The sequence below is a fragment of the Urocitellus parryii genome, chromosome 7, assembly GCF_045843805.1.
Source record: "Urocitellus parryii isolate mUroPar1 chromosome 7, mUroPar1.hap1, whole genome shotgun sequence".
Lineage (NCBI taxonomy): Eukaryota > Metazoa > Chordata > Mammalia > Rodentia > Sciuridae > Urocitellus > Urocitellus parryii.
Window position 1 is genome coordinate 181,874,546 of NC_135537.1, and position 17,503 is coordinate 181,892,048.

Consider the following 17,503-nt stretch of genomic DNA (forward strand, 5'->3'; position numbering starts at 1 on the left):
AGGGGAAAGAAAATCAGGAAGGAGAGGTTAGGGATAAAGGGAAAAAATGTGTAAGTTTCAACGCCAAGGGATGTAGTCAGAGCGTCCAGTGGAGCCCTGCTGCAGGGCTAGCTTCAGGGACACACTGCTGTCCGGCTTCGATTGACCAGGGGACCTTTCTGGTTACAGCATTCCACTTTCTCAGAAAATGAAACTGAAATGGATTGTGGTCACATGACAGGAGGCACGGTTTATAGTGGCTGCCTTGAGGACTTTTGCTCTCCTTTTCAGACCTGCAGGGGAAGGGGCTCGGGCTGGAGAAGTCTCCAGTCAGAGGCATGGAGTGTCCTCAGTGCCAGCATGTCTCCCAGGAGGAGGCCCCCAAGTTCTGCAGCCAGTGTGGACAGAGGCTGCCTCCTGCAACCCCCAGACCAGGCAAGTCTCAGGGGTGCTGGGGTCAAGTGGGGAGGGGGGGGCAGCTGTGCCTTCCAGGCCCACGGGAACTGGGCCAGCAGGCAGCCTCAGCCGGCCGCCCCTCCCTGGCAGAACTCTGGGGGGGGCGCTCCCCCCCCCATGCTTTGTGAAATTCTTGCTGGAATCACCTTCCTTTGAGGGAACTGGGGTTTCGTCTGCCTTGGGGATAAGAACCTCTGGCTGAGCTAAAGGGCCCTGGACCTTCCAGAGCACATCCGCGAGGTGTCTGAGGCTGCGGGAGGGGGAAGATTCTGTGGGTTTGCAATTCCGTGGGAGGGGTCCGTGCAGGTCCGTGCAGCTTGCCCAGGTTGATAGTGGAGGGACAGGAGGAGACAAGTGTCAGATAGGCCTTCTCTGCTGAGGGCAGGGAGACAGAGACATCTCCCTTGCTCCTACCCCACTGCCCTGGAGCCTGTGGGGGCACAGAGCTTCCAGAGGGCTGCACGGATCTCCCCCATCGCAAGGGAGGCTAAGGCAGGAGGATCCCGAGTTCAAAGCCAGCCTCAGCAACAGCGAGGTCCTAAGCAATTCAGTGAGACCCTGTCTCTACAGTACAAAAGAGGGCTGGGGGTGTGGCTTGAGTGCCCCAGAGTTCAATTCCCAGTACCAAAAAAACAAAACAAAACAAAAAACAACCAAACAAAAAAAATTGATTACTGGACAGGACAGGGTGGTCTATGATGGTGGCCAGGAAGGACAGTGGGCAGGTAGAGCCCCTGGGGGGCTTCATTTAGTCTCCATCCCTTTGGGAAGTGGAGACCCGGTAATAGCGGTCCACTTTACCTTTTGAAGGTAGCCCTTGCTGCGTATTTTATTTATTTGCTTATTTTATATCAGAATATTTTTTTAAAGAGAGAGATTTTTTAATATTTATTCTTTAGTTCTCGGCGAACACAACATCTTTGTTGGTATGTGGTGCTGACAAATGAACCCAGGCCGCACGCATGCCAGGCGAGCGGGCTACCGCTTGAGCCACATCCCCAGCCCGATTGCTGGGTATTTTAAAAGGGAGATGTTTTTCCTTTTCCTCTTCTCCTTCTCCCCCTCCCTAACTTGGGGGCTGGGAACCAGATTACCCCGTGTTACTGGCTTTCCTGGGGACAGAGGTGACTATCTCCCAAATTAACATGCCAAGCCTAACTCCCCAGGGGCCCTCGCAGGCCCTCCCCCGCCCCTCCCCCCAGGTACACCTGGAGTGTAGCCTCTGAAGAGCTGGAAAGGCCCTGTTTTCCCTGAGGCGCAGAATCCCAGCCTCTGGGACCCGAGCCCAAGCCCCCGCCCCCATTTCTCTGCTGGCAAAGCAACAAACCTTTTTCCTTTTTCTCAAAACGGTGTCCTCATTATTAAATTGGCAAGAACTGGCATCAGGGACAAGGACCGATGAATAACCCCATGTTCATCATGCTGCAGGGCCTCCCTGAAGGGTCTCTGGCCCTCTTTTCATTTTGGGTGAGGGACGGGGACGGCAGAGGGCATCAGAGCCACTTGCCAACAGCACAGAGGGGGATCTGCCGGGGCACGGCAGGGCCAGTGGCCTTTCACCAAACGCCAATGATGCTTCTCAGGGTGAGTCCTGTCGGGGAGGCGGATGAGACTCCAGACTCTGCCCCACCTCCGGTTTCTGAGGACGTTTATAGGCTGTCTGGTGCCATAAGATTCCTAGTCTCCACGACTGTGGCCGAGCGCCGGGTTTCTAGTGATCCCAGAAGCGGGAGAAGGGGAAGGACTGGCTCTTCTTTCAAGGTCTTTCCTAGATCTCTGGCCTTGGCCTGAGCTGTCCCAGAGGCCTTTTCACTTCAAAGGAGCGTTAGATTCCCGAGGAAGTTCTTTACAATCCAAAGGTAGGGGTGCAGGGTGTTAGGTATTAATCAGGTTCCTTGAGGTGGGCAGAGTAGACGGGGAGGGGACATCTCCCTTGCCCAGGCACTAATTATCAGGACAGTGGACAGTGTTCCTTTTTTTTTTTTAATACTTTTTTAGTTGTATGTGGACACAATATCTTTATTTATTTTATGTGGTGCTGAGGATCGAACCCAGAGTCTCTAATGGGGGCGGCAAGTGCTCTACCACTGAGCCCCAGCCCCCCAGGACAGTGTCCGTGTAGTTTATTTTACATCAACCAGTTACACTTATTAGATATGGAAAATGACAGCCCCCCCATCAGGGTGGCCCGGGAGGAGGAGTAAAAACAGAAGCCATAACTCACAGTACCGATGCCTCCCAATGTTACCGCTGTTGGTATGTGGTGCTGAGGATCGAACCCGGGCCGCACACATGCCAGGCCAGCGCGCTACCGCTTGAGCCACATCCCCAGCCCTGACTACCTAATTTTAAATCTGGCTTCACCAGTATGTTCCACAAGCCCTGGGGGGAAGGTGGCCAGCAAACCTAGAACGACAGTCTCTCCCCAAATAAATCCTGGGCGCTGACCCTCAGCCCTCCATCTTGCCCAGTAAAAACAAAAGACCCCAATTCCTGAGGCCCACACAAGCCCAGCCCCCTCCTTGGTCCAGTGGCTCAAATGTGGGTCCCTGGGAGGCGTCACCCTGTTCCTGAATGATCCCTGAGGTGTGTGCCTGGCCCCGCCCTTCCTGCAGGCTGGCTGGGCTCCCTGGTGCCCTGTGGTTAACTGTTTACAAGAATAGAAACTGAAACTGCCCCCCCCCCAGGCTCAGTGCTGCGGGGGGGGGGGGGGGGGGCAGGATTCCAGGAGTCCTGGGGCTACCCTGGGTACCTGTGCTCTCCCCAGGGATGCAGGCCTGGGGACACCTGGGGTCTCTGCCCAGAGTGGGTGGGTGGGGGGCTTGGAGAGCTGTGGGCCAGCCCTCCCTGCCCCAGGTCCCCGCCCCAGGGACCATGCTGGGAGGCTCCTGGGGAGGCGCCCTGGAGCCGGTCTCCTTTTTATTCTGCTTTCCTGGAGGAAGCATCTCTGAGGGAGGCAGTGTGCCCAGTATTGCCAGAGAGGCAGGGGTGCTGTGGGTTCCCCGTGGGGTAGCAGCCTTGCTTCTGGGGCCCGGGGTGGGGGGTGGGGGGTGGTGGGTTCCCCCAGCCCCTGGCTTGGATGGGTGAGACCCTGGCTAACCAGGGCGAAGGCTAGGTCACGAGGCCCCTGTGAGGCCTCCCAGGGGGCTGCAGTGGAGGCCCAGCCTGGGTTGACTCTGACCTGACCTCAGTGACATGGGCCCCACAGGTGGGAGGGACCCCCAGGGTGGGAAGAGGCCTGGGCAGAGGCATCTGGCATCTGCTTTTGCTTCCCTCTGGGTTGGAGAAGCCTGCTGCGCTGTCCCCTGGTGTGTCTGCTTTTGAAGGGTAACAAGATTAGGATAACCTGCCTTTGGCATTTGATCTCTTATAGTGGAGCATTGGGGCGTGGTCCTGCTTGTCTAGCATCCATGAGTGGGTGTGTGCTTCACACGATTCTTTTCTGGTCCTGGGGATTGAACCCCAGGGCGCTTAACCACTGAGCCACATCCCCAGCCCTTTTATTTTTTATTTTTGGTGGTGCTGGGGACTGAACCCAGGGTCTTGTACGTGCCCGGCAAACACCCTTACCAACCGAGCTGTATCCCCAGAGCCCCAGCCCTTTTTATGTTTTGAGACAGGGCCTCACCAAGTTGCTGAGGCTGGCTTTGAACCTGTGATCCTTCTGGCTCAGCCTCCTCTGGCTGGGATTACAGGGGTGCACCACCACACCTGTCTCTTCTGCACATTCCTAAGAAAATTGGTGTGCTCAGCAGCCCGGAGCGCTCTACCCTGGCAGGGCCTGCTGCTGCGAGGCACCTGGCCTGGACACTCGTTCACCTGCAGCCGCCCCGCCGCCTCCCTAGGCAGGTTTCTCACCCCAGCCAGTCTGTCTGGAGGACACGCTGCCCCCAGGACTGGCGTGCTTCCCGGGGCCACCTCTGCCAGCCCCCCCACTCCCGCTGCCCTGGCTGCAGTGTGCCCAGGGCTTTGTCTCCGCTCACACCCTCCCCAGTGCTGGGGGTGCTTGTCTTGCTCATGGTCCAGTGGGATGGGCGGAAGTGGCACCTGTGGTCCAGTTAGGATCTCCATCAGCAGGGAAGCCGGGCATCTTTGGGGAAATGAGATGGCCGCTGTATCTCGTTCTGTTTGAACTGGCTGTTGGGATGTACAGTCCCTGGGGCTGTTGGTGTTGGAGGATCCAGGAAGCCAGGGCCTGGTGGCAGGGATTGGGTGTGCCTGGGGCTCGCGCTCCTTTCTCTGGTCCTGGCAGCACTGCTCTTCTGCATGTGTTGGCTTTGTCCTCGGGCTGGAGGCAGCACTGGACACCAGGGTCCAAATCCAGCCCACCATGGTGGACCCCGGGGCGGGGTGCCCAGCTCCACAGGGAGCCCTGGAGCCTCCCTGAGACCTCCCCTTCAGCCAGGGCAGATCACAGGTTCTCACTGGATGAGGTTCAGCAGAGCCCATTCACCTGGCATAGCAGGAGGGAGGCCCCTCCTGGGCAAAGGGACGTGGTCTGCAGCTGTGGCACGTGGCAGATCTTTATCCAACTGTAGCTTTGTAGTAATGTGTTGTGTGTAGGCAGTTGGAGGGCCTGGTACGGGGGCCGAGTCCTGCCTGTGGGCCTGGTACAGGGGCCGAGTCCTGCCTGTGGGCCTGGTACAGGGGCCGAGTCCTGCCTGTGGGCCTGGTACAGGGGCCGAGTCCTGCCTGTGGGCCTGGTACAGGGCCTAGTCCTGCCTGTGGGCCTGGTACAGGGCCTAGTCCTGCCTATGGGCCTGGTACAGGGCCTAGTCCTGCCTATGGGCCTGGTACGGGGCCGAGTCCTGCCTGTGTCCTGGTACGGGGGCCTGGTACGGGGGCCGAGTCCTGCCTGTGGGCCTGGTACGGGGCCTAGTCCTGCCTGTGGGCCTGGTACGGGGGCCGAGTCCTGCCTGTGGGCCTGGTATGGGGGCCGAGTCCTGCCTGTGTCCTGGTATGGGGGCCTGGTACGGGGGCCGAGTCCTGCCTGTGGGCCTGGTACGGGGGCCGAGTCCTGCCTGTGGGCCTGGTACGGGGCCTAGTCCTGCCTGTGGGCCTGGTATGGGGGCCGAGTCCTGCCTGTGGGCCTGGTATGGGGGCCTGGTACGGGGGCCGAGTCCTGCCTGTGGGCCTGGTACGGGGCCTAGTCCTGCCTGTGGGCCTGGTATGGGGGCCGAGTCCTGCCTGTGTCCTGGTACGGGGGCCTGGTACGGGGGCCGAGTCCTGCCTGTGGGCCTGGTACGGGGGCCGAGTCCTGCCTGTGGGCCTGGTACGGGGCCTAGTCCTGCCTGTGGGCCTGGTATGGGGGCCGAGTCCTGCCTGTGTCCTGGTACGGGGGCCTGGTACGGGGGCCGAGTCCTGCCTGTGGGCCTGGTACGGGGGCCGAGTCCTGCCTGTGGGCCTGGTACGGGGCCTAGTCCTGCCTGTGGGCCTGGTACGGGGGCCTAGTCCTGCCTGTGGGCCTGGTATGGGGGCCTAGTCCTGCCTGTGGGCCTGGTACGGGGGCCGAGTCCTGCCTGTGGGCCTGGTATGGGGGCCAAGTCCTGCCTGTGTCCTGGTACGGGGGCCTGGTACAGGGGCCGAGTCCTGCCTGTGGGCCTGGTACGGGGCCGAGTCCTGCCTGTGGGCCTGGTACGGGGGCCGAGTCCTGCCTGTGGGCCTGGTACGGGGGCCGAGTCCTGCCTGTGGGCCTGGTACGGGGGCCTAGTCCTGCCTGTGGGCCTGGTATGGGGGCCTAGTCCTGCCTGTGGGCCTGGTATGGGGGCCAAGTCCTGCCTGTGTCCTGGTACAGGGGCCGAGTCCTGCCTGTGGGCCTGGTATGGGGGCCTAGTCCTGCCTGTGGGCCTGGTACGGGGGCCGAGTCCTGCCTGTGGGCCTGGTATGGGGGCCAAGTCCTGCCTGTGTCCTGGTACGGGGGCCTGGTACAGGGGCCGAGTCCTGCCTGTGGGCCTGGTACGGGGGCCGAGTCCTGCCTGTGGGCCTGGTACGGGGCCGAGTCCTGCCTGTGGGCTGACACAGGGGCTGAGTCCCGCAGCTGAGGTTGGGGATCTGACCTGTCATCCCTCTGCATTGTAGAGTCTGAGAACGACAGCTCCTTGGTGGCCCCGGCCCTGGAGGAAGAGATGGAGTGTGGAAAAGTGCCGAAAGAAAATGGGGACCTGCACTTGTCCCCAGGCTCCAGCGATCGCCAGGAAAATGCAGCTGAGCCCAGTTGTGACGACGGGACCTGGACTGTCCAAAGAGTGAGTGATCTATGCTGCCCACACCCCTCCCTGTTTCCCTGAGGCTGAGCTGGGCCAGCGCTGGGTCCCCCTTGTTGCCGCCATGTCTCCCGGCCCCTGGCTTTTCCTGGGCAACCTTCTTGCGCAGCTGTCCAGCTGGCATCAGGAGGGCTGCCGCATGGGCAGTGGCCTGGCTGTCCGTGGCGCCTGGTTCATCCCCCAGGAGTCTGTGGGCTCCAGGCCGTGGGCCCCACCTTCCTTTTCCAGCCCTAGACCCCATGTGCGTGTCTCAGGAGCTGTGGCTGGGCTGGTGTGGGTCCTGCTGCTGGTCTGCGGGCGGAGGACTGGGGCTGGGGCTCCTCTGCTATGATGCAGGGCCTACGGGTAGGTCCTCCCCACCGCCAGGTGCTCTTCCTCAGAGGTGAGGCCCCTGTCAGCCTCTGGGAGGTGTTAGACACTGGGGACTATTGCTTGTAGCCCCTGGAGGCTTCTGGGGAGCTCCCTGCAAGTGTCCAGGAGCAGCAGGGTCGCTCCCCAGCTCAGCTCCAGCTCACAGAAACACAGAGCTTGAGGTCTGCTCCCAGGCTTCCTCCTGGGATAGTGGCTTCCTGTGCCTGGGCTGGGGCTGGTTTTAGAGGTTCCTTGCAGGGGTGCTCTGTGGTCTAGTGTGTGGCAGGGACATGCTGCAGTGCTCTGGTCCATGCGTGCGGGTGCGTGGAGTGAGTATGTGTGTTGTGTGTGTGATGTGGGCTGTGTGTATTTGTGTGTCAGGGTGCAGGGCCTGTGTGTGCAGGCAGTGAGGGGTGTGTGTGTGTGTGGGGGGGGTGCACAATTGTGACCTTCCCCTGGGGTCACTGCCTCCTCAGTGGGGACGGCTACCCAAACCAGCCTTGAGGGATACTGAAGGCTTGGGTGAACCTTCAAGTGAGAGTCACCACAAAGACACTCGGTGTGGTGATTAAACATCCTCCAGGGATCAGCAGGACAAGGTTTAAAAAAAACCTTTGTAGAGTAAGTTGAAGTATCTTTTTGGAAGAGAAAAATGATCAAGAATAGCCAAGGAACCACAGCTAGGCAGGTTGCACATGGATGTGATCCCAGTGACCAGGAGGCTGAGGCAGGAGGATTCAAAGTTCAAGGCCAGCCTCAGCAACTTAGCCAGACCTTGTCTCAACAGAAAAAGGATAAGGGGCCAAGGCAGGAGGATTGTAAGTTTGAGACCAGCCTCAGCAGCATAGGGAGACATTTATTTCTCCTTCCAGTGACCCCCATCTTTGTAGAATGTGCACTGATTGGCTTCCTGTTTTTTAGGATCTCGCTGGTCTCCCTTGCCAGGGAGCTTCCAGAGCCTTCCAGGGCACAGCAGCAACCTCTCCTCTCCTCCTGGATTCCGGTTTTCTTGCTTGTGACACATGCGCAGAATGTCATGTGGAAAGTCCTAGAATATCATAGTGTCCAAGGGTGATCTCGCAGAGACCTCCCCAGCTACTGCATGCGAGGCTCTCGCGGGCCTCCTTTACCTTGGCCCCCTTGCCACACACCCTTGGTTTTTACGTTCAGTTCTACCCGAGATAAGAAGTTGCAGGGTGATGCTTGAGTGGCTCGCAGAGCCGAGCTTGCTGGACCTGAGAAATGGGGGAGATGGAAGGAAACATGGCAGGCTGAGGGAACCCAAGAGGTAAGATTAACATGTCTCTTCTGTTTAGAGCAAAAGGAAGAAAAAGAAGAAGAACCAGGATCCCTCTGCTTCCTCGGAGCCAAGTTCCTTGGCCCTGTCTCCCTCCATTCCCCAGAGTCCCGACTCGCCTTCACACCCTGGGTCTCAGGACACAGCCCTGGACCAAAGCCAAGCCCAGCAGGGACAGACTGCCCAGGGAAAGGGTGCAGAGGAGGCTCAGAACAGCCCAGTGCTCCAGGACCACTCTGAAGGAAAGGACCCCCACACCGCCGCGTCCTCTGGGGATAGAGGCCCCTCCCAGGAGGAGTCTGACCCACCCACCTCTGCCTTCGAAGCCCACCCCAAGGCTGAAGGTGCTGCCCAAGGGCTCCCACTGCCCGAGTCCCAGGGGGACTCTAAGCCTCAGAAGGAAGCCCAGAGGGCCAGGCAGCAGGCGGGGGTCCCAGCCTCTGGGGTGAGTGTGAGGGATGGGGTCGTGGCGGGTGCTGGCCCTAGCCCCTGTGGTGTGCCGTGGGGGTGAGACGTGTTTCCTAGTCTGGGAGGGCAGCCGGGACTTGGGCGGGAAAGGACTGCTGACCCCACACGCAGTTGAAGGCTGGTGCCCATCTCGGTCAGTCCCCCTGCTGCCAAGGAACACCGCCAGGTACAGGTTTCCTGACGGGCTGGGCCTGGGGGGACACTGCTCGGCCTTCCTGGCCCTCCCTGCTGCAGCCCGCTGCCAGCCTGTCTTCCGTCTGGTGTGGGGCACATGTTTGTGGAGTGCTAGGGACAGGGCGTGGGAGACCCAGCCTGCCTGCAGGGGTTCCCATGCCGGAGGGGGAGACCGAGGCTGGGAAAGAGTTGAATGTGGGGAGTCCCCGGGAATGTGCAGGTTGGTGCCTCAAGGGAAGGTGGCCCCTCAGCTGGGTCGCTGGGTGAGGCCTCCAGGGTGGGGCTGGGGGAGCAGAGGCTAGAGGGACTGAGGGGCGAGCCCTGGGGTCCCTGGGGACAGTTCCAGACAAAAGTATGGGCGTGCCAAGACCCTGGCGTGGCTTGTGGTGGCCTGTTATCAGCAGAAGGAACTAGGGTCCCAGGCGTGAGAAAGGGAGGAGAGGCCGGGACAGGATTGGGGAAGGGTGCTCCGAGGCCATGGGAGTGGGCTGGCAGGACTGGACGGTCCACCTGGGCTGCTGTGAGGTGCATGGCTGAGGGGCAGGCGGGAAGTCCCCGCTTTCAGTTTGGGGCTTGGTTACTTGTTCTAGGAAGGTGAGACCAGGGACAGGTTGGCTGCTCCTGGAAGAAAGGCAGGCGAAAATAGCTCAGAGCCCACAGACCCTAGGAAACCGGAAGGGAGTGACAGAAATTACGCAGCTGCTGTGAAAAAGGAGAAGGAGCAGAAGAACCAGAAGGCCAGCGAGCAGGCCGGGCCCCCCAGGTACCAGGCCCTGCCCCTGTGGTTCCAGGCCACGCCCCCAGGTACCAGGCCACGCCCCCAGGTACCAGGCCATCTCCCTGAGATACCAGGCTATCCCCGCAGGTACCAAGCCATGCCCTTGAGGTATCAGGCCCCTTCCCCAAGGTACCAGGCCCGGCCAAGCGCAGAGGATGCTGGCTGCTCCTGTTGACCCTCTGTTCCTCGGCTTCGCCGCTCGTGGTGGGCAGGGGCCAGGTGTGATGGAGAGCAGGAGAGAAAGGAGGAGGTGGGCATCCACACTGCTCCCTTGGCTCTTCCAGCTTGCTGAGCCCCGAGGAGGGGGTCACCGTGTACTTCCACGCCATCATCTCCAAGCACTTCGCCTTCGACCCCGAGCTGCACACCGTGTTCATCAGGGGAGGAGAGGAGCTCGGACGTCCCGGGTGGAGTGACGCTTGCGAGATGTTCTACGTCGAGTGAGTCCCCGTCCCCGGTCCCCTGGGAGTGTGTTAGAGGTGATCAGTGAGTTCCCAAGTGCCTGGTTCCCCTGGGTGATCAGTGATTCCCTGGTCCCCACGTACCCCCCAGGAGTGTGCTAGAGGTGATCAGCGAGTCCCGGGTCCCAGGTTCCCCCAGGAGTGTGCTAGAGGTGATCAGTGAGTCCTGGGCCCAGGTCCCAGGTCCCCCCGGCATGTGCTAGAGGTCATCAGCCAGTCCCGGGCCCCTGCTCCCTGGGGAGTGTGTGTGATACTCCCAGCATGCATTTCTTTGTGTTGTTTTGCCGGGCGCTTGTTCTGTTTTAGACTTGTGTCTTGGTCATTGTCCGCTGTACCTTTGGGTCTGTGTTCCCAGTGTGTTTGAGAATGCAATCTTCCGAGTTAAGCCTTCTGGATAACGCGCTGGTGTCTGTTGATTCGCAGGGACTTGCGGGAGAACGGGTCCCTCATCGAGGGCAGCATTGTCATTCCCCGGGGGAGCCTGGACAGAGATATCCCTTACAAGTACGTCCTGCACCGCGGCCCCAACCAGGCGGAGTACGAGTACATCTACAAGCAGCCGCAGAGGGCGGGCGAGCACGTGAACCGCTGCCTGTGCATCAAGTCCTCCCTCGTGCGCTCTGGAGGTAAGGGCCCCAGGGCGCCTGCGTCCTGGCCTGGGTACTGCTCTGCGGAGCGACGGCCAGGTCTGTGTGGTCCTCTGCTGTGCGTTGCCCCTGCTGTGGCTGAACTATTGGCAGAGAGGAAACTGGAAGGGTTGGCGCTGTGGGCAGAGTGGGCCCGCGTACTGGGACAAAGCTGGAACAGGAAGCTGCTGGCTGGCCCTTCCTGGAGGTGGCCAGGTGGTGACCAGCAACAGGACAAGGTGACCATAGCCTCCCTGTGGGCCTATGCTGTTTGTCCTTGTCACATTTTGCTGGTGGCACTTTGGCTTCCATGTTCAACCTGCTGAGTCCTTGGAAGAACCTGCACCTGCTCAGGTCCTCTGGGACCATCTGCAGATACTGGCTGTGCTGGCCTGCCTGGGCACCCAGCCCTGTCCTCAGCTCCCAGGGACCCAGGGTCCTCCCACCTTGTCCTGTCGCTGGCTAAGGTGCCCTAAGGCACCTGGCTATACGCGTAATTTTTAATGACAGTAATGTACGCCGAGGACTTCAGCTTTGAGGGGAGACTGGACCTCATCAGATAATTCCATGAGTAAAGATGGAGTTTCTGCTCTGACAAGAGCCACAGAGGGACGGCTGGAGTGGGGTCAGAGGTCCCCAGGAGGCCATATGAACCCTGGCCAACTATCCCCTGGCAGGGACAGGGCAGAACTGGGGTAGCAGCGCCAGCCATGGGATAGCAGTGTGTGCAGCGCCCGCTCCAGGCCTCAGGAGCCCTGCTCAGCTGTGTCTTTCTACCCACAGGGCTTTTTTGGGGACCAGGGATTGAACCCAGGGGCATTTTACCACTGAACCATGTTTCCAGCCCTTTTTAATTTTTTTTTTCTTTTTTTGAGACAAAACAAAATCTCCCTAAGTGGCTTAGGGCTTCCTAAGTTGCTGAGGCTGGCCTCAAATTTGCAATCCTCCTACTTTAGCCTCCAGATTACAGGCATGCACCACCAAGCCCAGCTGCCTCTGACCATAAGTTTTCGGCCTTTTGTTCTTTTCATTCTTTTTTTTTTTTTTTTTTTGACACTGCTGGGGATGGAACCCAGGGCCTCATGCATGCTAAGCAAGTGCTCTACCCCTGAGCTGCATCCCTGTGTCTTTGTATTCATTGTTAAATTTTGAGTCAGGTTTTGCTAAGTTGTGCAGGCTGCCCTCAAACTCTGACTCTGCTGGTTCAGTCTCCTGAATTGCTGGGAGTGCAGGCACGCACCATCGTGCCTGGCTGGCCACTGGGTTTTCTGATTATTTTACATCTCTGGGTTTTCTAGTTCTGTAATTGTGTCTCTTGCAGCTGGCCCTCGGGGGAGCTGTGAATTCAGCGCCTGCTAGGGACTCTGTGTGTATCTGCTGGGGATTGTGCACCACCTTCTTGGTGGTTCTTGTTCCCAGGAGGCACAGAGAAAATAATGCCTGCACCCTGAGTCACTGGGCGCAGTTGTGAGTGAGAGACGCAGTTTTGGTATAAAATGTTGAACCTCCGCGTGGTCCTGTTCAAAGCTCTGCCAGGCTCACTCAGCTGCATGGCTAAGCAGAGACTTGGCTTCGAGCTCATCACTGTGGGCTGTCTTGGGTTTCGTCTGTAGGGGTGTGCCCTGCCGTGGCAGCCGGTGGAGCAAGTTCTGATCCGATTGCCTCAGTTTACCAGAGTCCTCTTATTTTCCTTCCTTTTTTTTATCCTCTGCACTCCTGTATTTCTTTTTTTTTAATTTTTATTTTTTGTAGTTGTAGTTGGACACAATAACTTTATTTTGATTAATTAATTTATTTTTATATGGTGCTGAGGATCGAACCCACGGCCTTGCACGTGCAAGGCAAGTGTTCTACTGCTGAGCCACAACCCCAGTCCTCCGTATTTCTGTTTTTCAGACGAAGCCTCCCTAAGTTACTGAGGCTCACCTCCAACCTGTGATCCTCCTGCCTCAGCCTCCTGTGCCACTGGCATTACAGACATGCGCCACTGTGTCTGGCTGCTCCCCTGTGTTTCTGTCCTCTGGACTGGTGCCCAGGAATGATGGGTTTTGAGGTCTTCCGTGTGACATTTTTCTTGCTGTTACTCATAGATTGGCATCAGTATGATGACATAATCTGCATGAAGCCTCCTGGGAAATTACAGAAATTACAGAACTTCTTCAATGATAAGACGAAGAAAGATCTGGTGAAGGGCAAGCAGATGGCGGCCGAGATCATGCTGGGCCGCATCTTCAGCATTCTGCAGACCTGGAACCCCATCAACCTGAAGAACTTCTTCACGCAGTTCCAGCAGTTTTATTCTGTTGTCCGAGTGCCCATGATTTACGAGGGGAAAGCACAGCCCTGGCTTAGCCTGGGCCTCGGAGAGTCAGAGGTATCAGGCTTCCGCGTGGTCCCCAGCAGCTCTGGAGTGGGTGGTCAGGGTCCCCTGATCCACTAGAGGCCAGGAGACCCTGTGACTGAGTGGGGTAGGTGCAGGGGGCAGGAGGACCTTTCCGTCTCTTTTGTTCCTGCACCACCTCTTGGGAATTCTCCCCCCACGTGCTTCCTCCTCCTGATGGCACCTCGGAGCCTCATTCCGGGGACTGGTCTTGAGTTCTTCGCCGGCCTGGGCAGAGTTGAAAGAAAGGGTGGAAGGCTGGGGTTGTGGCTCAGCGGTAGAGCGCTCACCTAGTACGTGGAAGGCCCTGGGTTCCATCCTCAGCACCACACAAAAATTAATAAATAAAATAAAGGTATTGTCTCCAACTACAACTAAAAAATTACATATTAAAAAAAAGAAGGGGTGGAGCCCACCATTGCCCCTCCAGCCACACTGAGGCTTGGAGACAGAGCTGGCGCTCACTCTGAGTTTGACATTGAGCTCTCAGGAGCACCCAGGGCCTCCCGTTCTCCCTCACTGCAGGTTTGGGGACTGAGCATCACTGTGTGCCTGCTGCCCAGAACCCCAGGGTGCTGGGGAGGTGGGGAAGTAGGGCAGATGGGACCCTCCCCAGAGGTCGCCTGCCTCAGGGCCTTAGTCCCTTGCCCAGGGGTTCTCCAGGCCCCAGGGCATGCGCTCCACGGCCTGTGCCTCTTTTCCCCCTGCGTCAGGTGAAGAAGCACCTGTGGAAGTATTTGAAAAAGCAGATAGGACCGTTTCTGGAAGGGAAGAGTGGGGACGCCCTGCCTGAAAGCTGCCCTGTGAGGAGCAGGCTGAGGATGGGCCTGGTGGTCCTTTTCCTGGTGGAAGATGTCAAACTCTACTTATCGGAGGGTGACCTGACCTCACTGTGCTCCATCCTCTGCCCCAGCACCTGCTCCCCAGACACCCTGCACAGCGACCTCAGCCACATCCTAGGCACATCGGAGAGGTATCCCAGGGTGTTTTGTCTGAAGTTTGTCATGATTTTTATCTGATTACAGAGTTAAGGGCTTGTCAGAGAAGGGCTGAGCACACTCTGGGGAAAAATAAAACCACAGTCATGTCACCACTTGCTCCTGTCACTTCCTGGCTTGTGTGCCATTGCTAGTGTTGTTGAATTCTGGGTTCTCCTGCCTTCAAGGAGCTTCACACAGCCAGGCACCCTGGTGGCACTGTCATCCCAGCTCCTGGGAGGCTGAGTCAGGAGGATTGCTGGAGCCCAAGAGCTTAGGGCAGCCTGGGCAACTTAGTGGAACCCCATCTGGAAAAAACAAATGAGTGAAAGAAAGTGCAACATGACAGAGGCCTCCTGGGGGCCCTCTGCACGCACGGGCGCAGGCCTGCCTGCTGGTGTCGCCTGGCACAGCTGCAGACCCCTGCAGTAGCTCAGGAAGCACCGTGTGCCTGCTGCGTCCTGGGGAAGGGTCAGACAGCCTTTCATGTGGGAGGGTGACCTCTTCTGAGCCTCTAGGCGCTCGGAGGTCAGGGTCTCTTCTGCTTCTGTTTGCTGGAGCGTGGGTGACATCAGCTGGCCTTTCCTGAGAGCCTGGGGGTTTCCTACGTTCTAAAGACCAGGCAGTTGCTGTGCCCTCCATGAAAGAGGGTCGTGGTAAGGAATGTACAAACAGCTGGCAGGGGTGTGAGAGGAGGGAGAAGCGTCAGTTTCTATGCCCGTGGGGGACACTCCATGTGACATTCCTTTTAAAAAATGACTTTGTAGCTGAGCGTAGTGGCACATGCCTGTAGTCCCAGCAACTCGGGGCTGAGGCAGGAGGATCGCAATTTTGAGGCCAGCCTCAGCAACTTAGGGAGGCCTACCTCAATATAAAGAAAGGCTGGGGATGAAGCTTAGTGAGGAGGGTCCCTGGGTTCAATCTCCAGTTAAAAAAAAAAAAAGTTGGCTTTCTGTTTAGGCCACCATTGCCAGACTGGCTGGTTCAACAGGCCCTGTGTGAACGCCTGGCTGGAACCCGCACTTCAACTCCTCAGCTGTGTGCTGTGGGTGGGAATGATGCTGGGGCGAGGGGGCGGGGTTGTGGGGCTGGTGCTCTAGGGGCAGGGGAACTTGATCCCTGGCTACCCTGTGTCTCTGGGTCCAGGACTCCATCCAGGCCTGCAGCAGGTTCCTTGTGCTAAGTGCATGTGGCCATCCCTTCCCTCCTGGGACAGAGGACCCCAGGGTGGGTTGGACACAGCCCTCCACAGCTCACAGTGGGTCTGGTTCCCTCCTAGATGGCGAGAGTACTTGGTCAACCTGTGCCAAAGGTGCATGAACGCCAAGGTCATCGACTGGCTGGGCATCCTCCCTGTCCTGCACTACTGTATGCGGCTGGCGCCCCCCAGGAAGGACTTTGTGAGTCAGCCCGAGGACACATGGGCTGCCCTTGAGGGAATCTCCTTCTCACAGTTTCAGAAAAAAATGCCAAATGAGTAAGTTGAGAAGCTGCATTGTGTGAGGGCGCCCTGGAGCACCGCCCTCTACTCTGCCCCAGCTGCGTCCAGTCCTTGTCATGTTTAGTTCTTGAGACGGGTCTTGCTAAGTTGCCCAGGTTGGCCTGAACTGGTGATCCTCCTGTCTCTGGAGCGACTGGGATCACATGTGTGGCCACTGTGCTGGACAGTCTTATGCCTGTACTAATATGTGTCCACTTATTTGTGTGACAGACACTTAGAGAGCACCTCTGTGTGCTCAGGGTCCCAGGATACAGCCCTGAGCACCGCAAACCTCAGTTCCTGGCCTCAGACCTGGCCTTAGCCGGAGTGGGGGTGGTAAGCACATTTTTGGCAGGGCTTAGAGCAAGCACCTCCTTTTGCTGGCCATACATCTGAGGCCAGAGAACTGGCCGGGAGAAGCAGAGGACTCCCCCACTGTCTGCACTGATTGTGAGGGCACAGCGCTGCCCTGTGGGTGGGCGCCTCAGGCCTCCTGTAGTGTCATGCCTGGGGTGGGCAAGAGTACAGAGGCAATGACCGTGGGCTCACTGGGTCTTGCAGTGTGGGCAAGACAGTGGCCATCCAGGGTGGCCAGGGACTAAGAACAGGAAGAGTCACTGTTCCTGAGACCTGGACACAAGGAGCTCGCTGAAGCAGGAGAGAGGAGCCAGTGGCCATGGGTGCTCAGGCTCTGGCTTCTGACGGGTACCATGGCCCTGCTCTTGGGATGGATCCTTTCTATGGACGAGTCTCCCTGAAGCTACAGCAAACCCCTGGCCCCTCCCTCATAACCCCTGACCTGAGACGAGGCCTCTCCAGGGCCAGCGAGGACACTCGGGTGAAACCCAAAGACATCCAGGCGGGGGGTCAGGGAGTGTGTTGAGAACAACGGTGGAAAGGTCAAGGCCGGACCTTGGCATCGGCAGATAGGTGGAAACCGTGGGTGTCACAGGAGAGCAGGAGCTAAAACTCGAGACCTCAGCGCTGGGGTTGCCATGAAAGAAAGTTTAAAGTCAGACACCAAAGTCATGCACGTGAAAGTGAAGTGACAGCAAGGCAGGCTTAGCTGGACAGCATCTTTTTTCTTTCTTTTTTTTGGTGCTGGGAATTGCACCAGGCCCTTGTGTATGTCAGGCAAATCCTCTTCCAACTGAGTGTGTCCCCCGCCCCAGAGGGCACTCTTGAGAGGGGGGGCGTCTCTGAGCAGAGAACGCTGTCTCCGAGCTTATTCCTTGTACCAGGAGAGCTGGGACCCCCTCTGCACGCTCTGCTGTCAGTGTTCAGCTCTTCATGTTGGGGGTGGAGTTTTGACTGTAGTTGGTCCCCTCCGGAACTGTCCAGGGGACCCATCCTGTTTAAGGGGCTTCATGTAAAAGTCAATCCCGTGTTAACATGAGCACTGGGGTCCGTGGCTGGTCAGAAGTTACTTCAGGGCACTTGGCTACTAAAGGAATCTTCCTTCCCAGGCAGATGGAGACACCTCGGCCGTAATTCCTGGCTTCACATCAACCTCAGTGAGCGCAGTCAGGAGTTAGTCCCATCAAGCCTTTTCTCTTGACGTGGTTTCCAGCCACGCTTCCTTCTGTTTGCTTTCTACAAGTTAACTACCGCCCTTTGCCTTCTCATCTACTTTGAAAGTAGTTTAAAGAAGACCTTAAAGTGATCTCAAAGTGATCAGACATTGGAGAGACAGCTGGGGACCAGCCAGACCGAGGTGGTGCCCAGGGGCCTCAGTGCCCAGCATGGCAGGACACACGTCCTTCTCGGCCATGCGGCGGGCACGGTGCAGTAAGAGGGGCTGCCTTCTGAGCTG

General features: G+C 58.2%; 1 protein-coding gene across 1 annotated transcript in view; it reads left to right on the forward strand.

Annotated features, from left to right (window-relative positions):
• The first annotated feature begins 285 nt into the window (after positions 1–285).
• Positions 286–17,503, forward strand: part of Rnf213 (ring finger protein 213) — an 87,654-nt gene continuing 70,436 nt past the window's right edge. Inside the window, exons 1-9 of the mRNA XM_077800526.1 lie at positions 286–414; positions 6,514–6,680; positions 8,366–8,791; positions 9,579–9,751; positions 10,051–10,206; positions 10,651–10,853; positions 12,944–13,227; positions 13,947–14,206; positions 15,490–15,687. Coding sequence (XP_077656652.1) covers positions 318–414; positions 6,514–6,680; positions 8,366–8,791; positions 9,579–9,751; positions 10,051–10,206; positions 10,651–10,853; positions 12,944–13,227; positions 13,947–14,206; positions 15,490–15,687 — 1,964 coding nt within the window. The 5' untranslated portion in view covers positions 286–317. The remainder of the gene's footprint in view (positions 415–6,513; positions 6,681–8,365; positions 8,792–9,578; positions 9,752–10,050; positions 10,207–10,650; positions 10,854–12,943; positions 13,228–13,946; positions 14,207–15,489; positions 15,688–17,503) is intronic.